General features: G+C 40.5%; 1 protein-coding gene across 3 annotated transcripts in view; it reads right to left on the minus strand.

Annotated features, from left to right (window-relative positions):
- Positions 1–13,655, minus strand: part of map3k4 (mitogen-activated protein kinase kinase kinase 4) — a 164,508-nt gene that overhangs the window by 93,463 nt on the left and 57,390 nt on the right. For all 3 annotated transcript variants that reach the window (XM_055639428.1, XM_055639430.1, XM_055639431.1), the window contains one exon: positions 313–1,685. In XM_055639428.1, the coding sequence (XP_055495403.1) occupies positions 313–1,685 (1,373 nt within the window). The remainder of the gene's footprint in view (positions 1–312; positions 1,686–13,655) is intronic.

Raw genomic sequence — 13,655 nt, forward strand, 5'->3', positions numbered from 1 at the left:
AACAAAAGGACCAAACAATGGCCACCGAGAACGATGGGGAAACGTGGTGCAGCGGAGGCCGCCGCCACATGCGGTGGCAAGCAGAAGATAGGGAGGGAAGATACAACTGTACTGTGAACTTTGTCAGAGCCAGAAACATGGCGACACTTGTGTGCTGCCGAGATGAGGTCTGTTGTATGATTTTGCCGAGTTGTATGCAAAACAAAGCATTTCACTGTACTTAGATACGTGTGACAATAAAGTATCACTGAATGTCCTGGTGAATTTGTGAATATTGTCACAAGTGGCACCGCTGCTCAGCAGAGTTCTTACCTCCAGTGTACTAACATCTTTCTCCAGTGCTACTCGGGCCCTTTGCAGAGACCCATCCATTAATTTGTGAAGCCTCATTATAAGTTTCCTCAGTCCCATTTGTTTCAGAGCTTTATCAACAAAAGGCCTGTAAATAGACATCTGACAATTCCTGTTGAAACCCGCTTCAGGTGGGCACTCAGAGGGCAGGTTTCCCGTCAACGACGTTTCATCTTCGGATGCAGATCTCTCAAATTTCTTTGGGAAAAACTCCAAAGGATGAAAGTGAACATGTACCCCTTCTTTGTGCCTGTGAGAACCGTGCTCTCTGTCATCTCCAGACCCAGTGTCTTCATCTTCCTGCTCTTCATTTTCCAAGGGACAAGCCTGTAAGTAATTCTTGCTCTCATCTCCTTCCTCGTCCGGGTCACTTGATCCGGAAGGACGTGGAGATGGGATTTCAAACACTGGCCAGCCAATGTTTGGTAATTTCTCAATGCCCAAAACAGTTCTCATCAAATTCAATTTCTGGTTCAGGTCCTTGGTAATGTTAAGCCATAAGCAAAGCGCCTGCACTCTGCTCTGAAAATCTTTTGCAGCATACCTCTCATAGTCCTTCTGGAGGGCTTGCAATGATGGGTAAAGTGCTTCCACAGACTCTAGCAGCTCCATAATACTTTTCACCTGCTCAAATGCTATCCTCTGACACTGGAGGTGTTCCTGATAGTCACTGCAACCAAAGGCGTGCGTTCCTGAAGTCCTAATACAGTCGGTCTTCTGCTCAAAAATATCATCCACTCCAGCAGCATCAGCATCACTACCAGCTTTACAAACCCCAAGGCTTCCATAATTTACTTTAAAGTTCAATATATCATTAATAATATCAGGGACAGCCTGGCGAGCTGTGTACAGGTAAACATCTTGGTCACTTATGCTACGACTCGCATGCCAAGCTTGCAGCTCCAGCCAGATAAGTTCATTTGTTCTGTTCCCCCACTCATATGAGGTATTTTCCTGTCCTCTCTGCTCTTTCTCCTTCCGTTTGGATATAGAGGTAAGCTTAAGTAGTAATCGCAAAGTTTCAAAGAACTTCAGTCGGTCGGCCGGGCAGTCCGTACGGGAAGTCTGCCGTGTGGGTCTACTGAGGGGCATGGCAACAGGAGGGTTGGGGTTGCTGCAACTGAGGCACAGGTAAGGTTTGTTAGGAATTGAATTCTTTGCAGACGACCCAGAGATGGGATCCAGCATGAATGCACATTGCACGGTTTTCTTGTGGTCTCTTTCCGTCGTTCGCATATTGGATCGCAGCTTCCTTTCTTGTTTCTCACTGAAACCTGCCACATTTTCAATGGTCTTGTCTTTGGGTGTTGGTTGCTTTGGTACAGTTACCTTTTCTGAAATTTAAGGAAAGAAATAAAGTTATTGAAAAATCTCTCTCCATTCCATTTGAAAAAGCAGATAAAAATCCCGCTAGGAAAAATAAAAATTCCTTTTACAAAAAGCTGCAACACCAGTTCCATTTTCCATTAGGAGATTGTGAATGGACAATAGTACAAGGGGTGGTCTGAAACACACACAATTCAAGCAGTAATGCGGAACGGCAATATTCAATCAAAAAAAGCTTAAAGCGGCACATTGTCACAGTTTGTACAGCTGCTACCTCACAGCGTCAGAGGCCCGGGAATGATCCTGACCTTAGGTGCTGTCTGTGTGGATTTTGCACATTCTCCCTACGACCATGTGGAGTTTCTCCGGTTTCCTACTACATCCTACAAAGGTGTGTGGGTTTGTCCCGCACCCAGCATGTCATGCCTGGAGCCAATTGCCTTACTGAAAACAGATCTGTCAGGGACAGCTTTGAAAATGGGCTTTAAATGCCTTGCACATTCTAAACTACATCCTTTCATGGGTTTGCGTTCAGATGCAAAATTAGGAGTTGGTTTTGTGCAAGCTCTGTTTAACTGTATCATTGATAAATGTGCTCAATCCAGCAGAAAGAGTCTGCTCAATTTAACACCCAACTCAAACATTAAACAATTGACAGTGGTAAAATGAATGGTAATTTAAGAAGAAAATGAAATGCATTCCCTTTTTAAACAAGTCTCCATCACAAATCCAATTATCCTAAAGCTGCAAAAGCTGAAGAATAACTTGTAGATGTGTGGTGTGCCATGCACTTTGATGTAAAGTTGAACCTCAGGAAGATGCAACAACATTTCTGCAACATAAAATTTTTTGAATGGGTGTTCCTGTGTTGCTATTCACAACTCCAGGATGCATCAGTGGAAAGTTATTGGGTTTACTAACCGAACTGTGCCATGAATACAAATAAATGTCATGTCTTAATTGGCACTTAAGAATGGAATTACTATTGCTGTTGTACTGTGACCAACAGATCTGCTCAACTGTTACAAAGATGCTTTGGAGCAACCAGAGGACAAATCCCATCATTCACTGTGCTACATTTTAAATGTTAAAGGGCCAAGAAAATTGTAACTGAGCCCTCTGTCCATCCACAGCCAATTCAAGTTTTCACAGACAACCATTCACAGGACAAAGACCAGATTATTTTGTAATTTGGTTTTAGGTTACAGATAACTGAAGTAAAAAAAAAAATTAAGTCCAGGGTGTTCCTTTACAAAGTTTAACAGAAACACACTGGCTGCAAGGCCTGTGTGTTTGTGAATAAATTGAATGTAGGACCACTTTGACAGAGAGGGAAGAGAACAACTTCTTCAGTGACCAGAGCTGCTGCCTGTCCCGCTGCGTTACTCCAGCTTTTTGTGTCTATCTTTAGTGACCAGTCAGAGACAAACCAGCAGCTCAACAGCATAGCTAATAAAGTCATTGCCTCTTAGTGCCAGAGACCCAGGTTCAATGCCAATCTCTGGTTCTATCAGCGTGGAGTTTGCATGTTCTCTCGGTGACCCTGTCGGTTTGCTCTGGATGCTCCAGTTTCCTCCTACATCCCAAATTATACAGGTTGATAATTGTAAATTTCCCATGGTGTATACATCTGAGGACAAATCTGGGGAGTAAATACTGAGAATGTAGGATTATGCAAATGTGTGATTGATGGCCAGCACAATCTCAGTGGGCTGAAGAGCCCGTTTCTGTGCTTATCTCCGTGACTCTAAACACGGCACTGGCTCACCCAAAAATAACCCAAGTACCCAATTTCCTAGACCAACCTTTGACCAAGTACCTAGTCCAATGTACATAGTTTATTTCAATCAAATGAAAATGACCTTCTAAAAGTTAATTTGCTAATCATGCTTCTACAAAAGGGAGCCAGAGTAAGAATAATATCAGGCAGTCTGCACTTTATTCCTTTGCTTAGCTCATCAATGCAGGCCAGTGTAGAACTCTGCAAATCATTTACGCCAGAGATCGGGCAATAAAAATATGTCAGAACTATGTGGAAATACGTCACAGAACCATCCCAAACCTAGGCCATTACATCTGCACTGTGTTTTGGAAAACACAAAGCATTCGGTGCCATTTCCCTACTCTTTCACTGCAACCCTGCTACCTTTTGTTTATGATAAAATGTTTATTCACTTATATTTGAAAGATGTTATTGAATCTGTACCTGCTATTTCCCAATCCATAGGCCCATCAGCATCGCCTCTCACCCGTTTAGCACACCCTATGTTCATGGGAAACCTGGTGCTAAAATATTTATAAATGACGTGATTCTGGCTCAGGGTTTCGTAAGTAGCAGAGTAGCTACCTTGGTCATTCCTCAAGCCAAACTTTTGAGTTAAAAAAAATAATTATTTATTTTTTAAATTACTTTAGGGGCAGCACAGTGGCACAGCAGTAGAGTTGCTGCCTTACAGCACCAGAGACCCGGGCACGATCCTGACTACAGGTGCTGTCTATACGTAGTTTTTACATTCTCCCCATGACTGCATGGATTTTTTCTGGGGGTGCCCGTTCCCTCCAACACTCCAAAGACGTGCGGGTTTGTAAGTTAATTAGTGTTTGTAAAATTGTCCCTCGTGCATAGGAGCTGATGCAAAAGTGTGGAACTAGCATGAACGGATGACCGATGGACGGCATGGACTGCGTAGGCTGAAGGGCTGATTCCATGCCGTATTTTTCAATCAATCATTTCAATCCGTGGTGGTGCAAATACGTTTTGCCTTTGAGATTGATGGGAGTTAGAGTGAGCATTTGTTTGTGCTAAGCACTCTTCCATCTAGGTCAACAGTCACACAAGAGCGACGGCAAGTGAACCAGAGACCAAATGGCCCAGGTTTCTGTTTCTGTTCCTTTCAATCATGCTAGGGGCTAGTGCAGTCAATGGATATGGGGAGAAGGCAGGCACGGGTTATTGATAGGGGAAGATCAGCCATGATCACAATGAATGGCGGTGCTGGCTCTAAGGGCCAAATGGCCTCCTCCTGCACCTATTTTCTATGTTTCTATGACCTGCCTTTTGTTTGTACATAAAGGTGTTGGAATAAAAAAATATGGCTAACAACATGACAGAGTCATACAGCATGGAAACAGGCTCTTCGGCCCAACTTGTCCATGTTGACCAGCATGCCCCATCATTCACTAGTCCATCATGCCCACATTTGGCTCATATCCCTCCAAACCTTCCAATCCATGCACTTGACCGATGTACTTAAATCTTGTTATTATACCATATGCACAAATGCTGCAGCTACAAGATGTATAACACAGCAAAGAATAGCCGGAAGCCAGAGGATTGGGAAACTTTCATAGGACAATATGGGGGGGGGGACACATGCTTCCCGCAGCCGAAGAACAAGAGCTTGTAGCTGCAGCTTAAGGGCAAGGCTGCTTTACCAAAGAGAGCTGAGGGAATGCTCTGTGTTCCGTTTCACAGAGACATGGCTCAACCCCAGCTCCCCAGACTCAGCGGTCCAGCCTGAAGGTTTCTCCATCCATCGCATGGAACGTACACTGGCATCTGGGAAAGGGAGAGGAGGGGACGTCTGCCTCATGGTCAACTCTGTGTGGTGCTCAGACGTGGCAGTCCTATCCAACATCTGCTCTCCACACCAGGAACACCTGGCCGTGAAGTGCCGTCCCTTCTACCTACCGAGGGAATTCACCCCCATCATCCTGACCGCGGTCTACATCCCACCCCAGGCCGATGTCCATCTGGCAATGGGGGATCTGCACTCCATGGTTAACAAGCACCAAACGGCTTGCCCAGAGGCATTTACCACCATAGCTGGGGATTTCCACAAAGCCAACCTTAAGAAATCGATGCCTAACTTCCACCAACATGTCTCCTGCAGCACCAGAGGATCAAACACCCTCGAGCACTGCTACACGACCATCAAAGACACCTATTGCTCTATCCCTCGCCCTCACTTTGGAAAATCCAACCATTCAGCTGTGTTACTTCTTCCTGCCTACAGGCAGCAATTGAAGAGCGCACCCCCAGAGGTGAGGACTGTACAGAGCTGGTCGGAGGGGGGCTGAGGAACAACGCCAGGACTGTTTGCAGTCTCTAGACTAGGCAATGTTCAGGTACTCAGCAATGGACCTGAATGAATACGCCACAATCGTTACAGACTTCATAAAGAAATGTGTGAAGAACTGCATCCCAACAAAAACCTTCCGAGTGTTTCCTAACCAGAAGCCTTGGATGAACCATGAGATCCGCATTCTTCTGAAGACCGGATCCCAGGCCCCAGGCATTCAGGTCTGGAGATACAGAGGTCTACAAGAAGTCCAGACACGACCTTGGTAAGGCCATCAAAAAGGCCAAAAGGGACTTCTGCTCCAAGCTGGCCGATAAATCCCCAGGGCCAGATAGGCTGCATCCCAGAGTACTTAAGGAAGTAGCTGCAGAAATAGTGGATGTATTAGTGATAATTTTTCAAAACTCTTTAGATTCTGGAGTAGGTCCTGAGGATTGGAGGGTAGCTAATGTAGCCCCACTTTTTAAAAAGGGTGGGAGAGAGAAAACGGGGAATTACAGACCAGTTAGTCTAACATCGGTAGTGGGGAAACTGCTAGAGTCAGTTATTAAAGATGGGATAGCAGCACATTTGGAAAGTGCTGAAATCATTGGACAAAGTCAGCATGGATTTATGAAAGGTAAATCATGTCTGACGAATCTTGTAGAATTTTTCGAGGATGTAACTAGTAGAGTGGATAAGGGAGAACCAGTGGATGTGTTATATCTGGACTTACAGAAGGCTTTCGACAAGGCCCCACATAAGAGATTATTATACAAATTTAAAGCACACGGTATTGGGGGTTCAGTATTGATGTGGATAGAGAACTGGCTGGCAGATAGGAAGCAAAGAGTAGGAGTAAACGGGTCCTTTTCACAATGGCAGGCAGTGACTAGTGGGGTACCCCAAGGCTCAGTGCTGGGACCCCAGCTATTTACAATATATATTAATGATTTGGATGAGGGAATTGAATGCAACATCTCCAAGTTTGCGGATGACACGAAGCTGACTTGGACTTGGATAGGCTGGGTGAGTGGGAAAATGCATGGCAGATGCAGTATAATGTGGATAAATGTGAGGTTATCCACTTTGGTGGCAAGAACAGGAAAGTAGACTAATGGTGGCCAATTAGGAAAAGGGGAGATGCAACGAGACCTGGGTGTCATGGTACACCAGTCATTGAAAGTAGGCATGCAGGTGCAGCAGGCAGTGAAGAAAGCGAATGGTACGTTAGCATTCATAGCAAAAGGATTTGAGTATAGGAGCAGGGAGGTTCTACTGCAGTTGTACAGAGTCTTGGTGAGACCACATCTGGAGAATTGCGTACAGTTTTGGTCTCCTAATCTGAGGAAAGACATTCTTGCCGTAGAGGGAGTGCAGAGAAGGTTCACCAGACTGATTCCTGGGATGTCAGGACTTTCATATGAAGAAAGACTGGATAGACTCGGCTTGTACTCGCTAGAATTTAGAAGATTGAGGGGGGTCTTATAGAAACTTACAAAATTCTTAAGGGGTTGGACAGGCTAGATGCAGGAAGATTGTTCCCGATGTTGGGGAAGTCCAGAACAAGGGGTCACAGTTTAAGGATAAGGGGGAAATCTTTTAGGACCGAGATGAGAAAAACATTTTTCATGCAGAGAGTGGTGAATCTCTGGAATTCTCTGCCACAGAAGGTAGTTGAGGCCAGTTCATTGGCTATATTTAAGAGGGAGTTAGATATGGCCCTTGTGGCTAAAGGGATCAGGGGGTATGGAGAGAAGGCAGATACAGGATACCGAGTTGGATGATCAGCCATGATCATATTGAATGGCGGTGCAGGCTCGAAGGGCCGAATGGCCTACTCCTGCACCTATTTTCTATGTTTCTAAGCTGGAGGATGGGACGGATTTTCGGCAAATGTGGCGGGGCTTGAATGCAATCACCTGCTACAAGGCAAAATCAGGAGGCAGCTCAAATGTCAGCGAAGCATCACGGCATGACGAGCTCATTGTGTTTTACGCACGCTTTGATAGGGAGAACACTGATGTGCATTCCCGAGCCCCCATTCGTTGTGATGGTATTTCGGTCAGTCACAGAGGCCAATGTCAGAAGATCCTTCAGGGTACTTCCGATGGCGCTATGGAGTAGGAGAGACTCGCGCCAACTAGCTCCGTGAAAAAAAACGAAAAAACGGGGGGAAAAGACAGATCCTACCTGCAGAAAACGGCACCGATTGTTTTGCAGTAGTCCCGTGACGTCATCAGGCGCGCGACACCGGCAGTATGTCGACTCAGCATACTCCCCCCCACAAGACAAAAACCGGCAAGACTAAAGAGGTAGGCCCAACTGAAGCCTCAGCCTCAGGTTTAACAGCATCCCGAGAAGACATCTCAAAGAAGAAGAAAAAGACTGAGATAGAAGAATTAAAACGTTTCTTACACAGGAAATCTCTAATTTAATGGAGCAACTTAAAAATCTTAGACAGAACTTTAAAGAAGAGCTGACATCTGTTAAAAAAGAAATTAAAGAACAAATTAAAGACGATGTTACAGAGATGGTACACGAAGTCCTGGAAGATTGGAAATTAGATATGGAAAGAAATTTGACTCAAAATGTTGAAGAAGTAAATGAAAAACTGAATAAGATGGAATCCAGATGATTCTAAACGTGAACCTATCTTCCAGACATTAAACCAACACCACAAGATTGTAAAAGAACTTGAGGAATTTGCTGAGACAAGCACCGCAAATACAAAACAACTCATCACCGAGAACCAACGCCTATCAAAGTTATTGCGTCAAATAACCGAAAAATGTACAGACTTGGAGGGACGACAAAGGCGTCAGAACTTAAGAATCATGGGCATCCAGGAAGGCAGAGAGGGGACTCGTGACCCCCGTGAATTTGCTGCAGATGTACTGAAAACAATTTTGAACCTGGACCAGGCACCATTACTTGCCCGAGCGCACAGAGTGCCGGGACGTCCCCCAAAGGTGGGCGACCCTCCAAGAATAATGATAGTAAAGGTCCAATATGACCATGTATTGGATGACATGATGAGGAAAATTGTCAAAAGCAGAAATCTTGTATATGAAGGAGACAAGATTAGCGTATTCAGAGATTATCCTGTGGAAGTTGCTAAGAAAAGAGCATTGTTCACAGAAACAAGAAGAATACTGAAGAACATAAAGAATTTGAGATATGGACTATTATACCCCGCAACACTAAGAGTTACTTACAAGGAGAAGGAACACTTCTTCATCAAGCACACAGAAGCATTTGAATTTGCCAAGAACATCGACGACAAGATCAAAGATTGAAAAATATTCAACACTCAACACCTACCTGGATACTGCTATCTAGCAGAGAAGATATGGAACTGTAAACTTTAAACTATTATATTTAAGAGTTGCCTAAAATTCGCAATAAGAATTGGGTAAATATCCTGCAACGGATATATAATACTTACATTCTTGTACTAACTTCTAACAACTATTAATAATCATGAATACTAACTAACACTAACTATTGATAATTAGATTATTTAGATTATTTTAGAATTAACTAAAAGTATGAAATATAAGTAAAGTGTGATTCAGGTATTTTATAATGAAAAATGTATGGTGGCACTCTCTCTGAAGTTTTTGTTTTTGATTACTCTTTGATAAATGTTTATATTATACAAAACTAACATTTCAATTTGAGACTACTAATTACATCATTAATGGAATATAATCATTATTTCTTTCCCCCCCACAAATTGTTTGCATCAAATTGGAAACTTTCCTTTCAAGGAAAGTACGGAGCTAGTATTTTTATTAACCAAAAGCTACGGAAGTCCATAGATGCTTAGCCACATTAGGGTGGCTATCACTAACTGCACTAATTGTAGTTGTAGTTGCTTTTTCTTTATACTTTCCACACTTTACTAATCCAATTTGCTATCACTTTTTTTTAATCTTATATCATATTATATTTTGTATTTGGAATGGAATTGCATATTTTATTTAAGGAGATGTGTTCGGATGGAAAACAGACGTGACCTAAAATTCATCTACCTGATGTTCGAGTATAAGGTAGGGTTGAGTGTGCTGAATCATCTGCTCTACCACTTAATCACAAGATGCAAGACATGAATATAAAAATTGGGGGTGAGGGAATTAAATTCTGTAGTTGGAATGTTAAGGGAATTAATGAACCTATCAAGAGAGGTAAAGTGTTAGCTCATTTGAAATCATTGAAAACAGATATAATATTTCTCCAGGAGACACATCTTAAAAAGGAAGCACAACACAGATTGAAAGCAAAATGGATTGCTAAAGCGTACCACTCTTCATTCTCACATAAATCTAGAGGTGTTGCAATATTAATTCGTAAAGGTATACCCTTTAAACATATATCAACGATAGAAGACATTGAAGGCAAATATATTGTAATAATAGGGGAGTTATACTTAAAAAAGGTGATTCTCCTCAATGTGTATGGACCAAATGTTGATAGCCCTCTGTTTTTTAAGAGAATTCTTAACAATATTCCGGAATGTACACAACAAAACTTAATAATCGGTGGAGATTTAAATTGTACGTTGGATGCTTGTTTGGATAGATCATCAACTCAAAGAAAACTAAAATCTCGATCAAGTGAATTTTTAAACTCATACATTAATACTACTAATATTAAGGATGTTTGGAGAATTGAAAATCCATCGGGCCGAGAATATCCATTTTACTCACCAGTACATAAAACTTACTCAAGGATAGACTATTTTTTAGTAGATTCAAAACTTATCCCATTTACCTATAACTCGCAATATCATAACATCATAATCTCAGACCACGCCCCACTAACATTTATGATCAAACTAAACGGAATGGTAGAGATACAGTCACAATGGAGATTTAATCCCCAAATTTTAAAAGATAAGTTATGTAATGAATACCTAGTAAAACAGATTAAAATGTTTTTTGAGGCTAACGATAGCCCTGAAATCTCTGCTTCCCTTCTTTGGGAAACATTTAAAGCATTTGTACGAGGAGCATTAATTTCTTCCCAATCATTTTTTAATAAAGAGAATAGGGCCAAACAACAGAAACTGGAAATGGAAATAAAGCAATTAGACACAGAAAATGCAGCAGCACCATCCACGATAAAACACAATAAAATTGCAGTACTGAAATATAAACTAAACAAGATATATTCAGACCAAGTTATAAAACTTTATCAACATACAAAACAATTAAATTTTGAATTTGGTGATAAACCACAAAAACTATTAGCACGTCAACTTCGTAAATTGGATGGGGGGAAAACAATATACAAAATTAGACCAGACAAGGGAGAAACATTAACACTGCCTAAAGATATTAATGATAGATTTCTACAATACTACCAAAAATTGTATTCATCTAATTTACTAATATATATTACAAAGTTAGAAACTAGTATTCCAAACCTATTAAATCTAATAACTCAATTTGGTCAGTTTTCGGGATATAGAATTAATTGGAATAAAAGTGAAATCATGCCAATAACAAAATTCAATTTACATACAATACAACAATCCCCTTTTAAAATAGTTAAAGATAAATTTAAATACTTAGGAATCTATGTAACTAAGACATATACCTCTTTATTTAAACTAAATTTCCCACCCTTACTGAATAAACTACATAAGAATATTCAATACTGGAAAACACTCCCCATTTCTATGCTTGGGAGGATTAATGCTATAAAAATGATTTTTTTACCGCAACTGTTGTACCTATTTCAATTAATTCCGATATAACCATATAACCATATAACAATTACAGCACGGAAACAGGCCATCTCGGCCCTACAAGTCCGTGCCGAACAACTTTTTTCCCTTAGTCCCACCTGCCTGCACTCATACCATAACCCTCCATTCCCTTCTCATCCATATGCCTATCCAATTTATTTTTAAATGATACCAACGAACCCGCCGACACCACTTCCACTGGAAGCTCATTCCACACCGCTACCACTCTCTGAGTAAAGAAGTTCCCCCTCATGTTACCCCTAAACTTCTGTCCCTTTATTCTGAAGTCATGTCCTCTTGTTTGAATCTTCCCTATTCTCAAAGGGAAAAGCTTGTCCACATCAACTCTGTCTATCCCTCTCATCATTTTAAAGACCTCTATCAAGTCCCCCCTTAACCTTTTGCGCTCCAGAGAATAAAGACCTAACTTATATATCCCAAAAACTTTTTTCAAAAAAGTCGACTCCGTTGTTACAAGTTTTGTCTGGGATTATAAGAATCATAGAATAAGTAAAAAACATTTATGTAAGTTAAAGATAAATGGAGGTTTGGCTTTGCCAAATTTCTTATTTAATTTTTAGGCAGTCCATATTAAAAACATGAATTTCTGGCTGGAAGAAATGGATCGACAACCAGATTGGTTAATGATGGAAAAAGAAGACTGTCTACCTTTTGAAATAGGTCCGATCATATTTGCCCCCACAAAACTGCACAAAAAAAACATATAAAGAAAACCCCATAAATACATAGTGGAATACGAATTTGGAAACAAATAAAAAAAGATTTAAAATTGAATAATATACCACTATGCCTTCCCATTGTAAATAATCCTTTATTCAAATCATCCTTTATGGACAAAGGTTTCACACAATGGAAAAATTATGGAATACAAAATATAGGCCATCTTTATGGGAAAGGCACTTTTCTTTCATTTCAAGAGTTACAACAGAATTATGGACCGCACTCAAATAATTTCTTCAGATATCTACAAATTAGAGATTATGTTAAATCTAATACACAAGTCTACAGGAGTAGGGAATCAGAAATTCTTGATGAATGTTTGAACAAGCATCCTAATACTGAAAAACTAATAGCTTATATTTATAACACCCTACTAAACAACGAGGTACCAACGACCGAACCTTATAGATACAAATGGGAAAATGAAATAGGTCACCCTATAACGAAAGATATGTGGGACGAAAGTTTACAACAAATACATCAATGTTCATTAAATGCCAGACATACTTTAATACAATTCAAGGTCTTACATAGACTACACTACTCTAAAGTAAAACTAAATAGAATCTTCCCACAAATCTCTCCTATTTCCGATAAATGTCTACATCTAGAGGCTAATTTAACACATACGTTTGCAAACTGTATAAAACTTAAACATTTCTGGACTGATATTTTTGAAATAACTTCAGAAGTTATTAATACAAAACTGGACCCAGACACAAAATTAATAATACTTGGAATATCAGAACAAAGTTTAACACTCACAACAAACCAAATAAATTTCCTCGACTGCAGTATAAAAATCGGGAAAAAATTAATATTAAAATTTTGAAAAGGCCCTACAACCCCCACAATTAAAATGTGGATTGCGGAAATGTCGGAGACCCTATACTTAGAAAGAATTAGACTCGTCTTAATGGACAAAGAAGATCTTTTCGATAAAATCTGGGCTCCATTCATTAACTATCTGAAGGGATAGATTGGCACAGCACGAGGACCCAACTGAAACTTGAACTCAGGATCAGATGAAAAGCTATATTTTCTACGAACCTATCTCCATTGACGTATTACAGGTAACCCATTCCACCTCTTCCGTTTTTCTGTTTTTTTTTTATTTGTAACTTTCTACCCTCTCTTTCTCTCTCTTTCTATAAAAAATAAAAATACTAGAAGCAGAAGTAATTGATAATTGAAAATTTTAATAATGTATGACTGATGTATATGAAAAGTCTTTTTACTATAATATGTAACTATATTATAATATGTCTACTTCTAATAAAAATATTATTAAAAAATAAATAAATAAATAAATAAATAAAAAGAAGATCCTTCAGAGGGGTGAACCCTCGGAAAGCGCCTGGACCTGATGGTATAGCCGGTCGTGTTCTCAAAACCAACTGGCTGGAGGTTCCCACCTGCTT

This window comes from Leucoraja erinacea, chromosome 8, assembly GCF_028641065.1.
Source record: "Leucoraja erinacea ecotype New England chromosome 8, Leri_hhj_1, whole genome shotgun sequence".
Lineage (NCBI taxonomy): Eukaryota > Metazoa > Chordata > Chondrichthyes > Rajiformes > Rajidae > Leucoraja > Leucoraja erinaceus.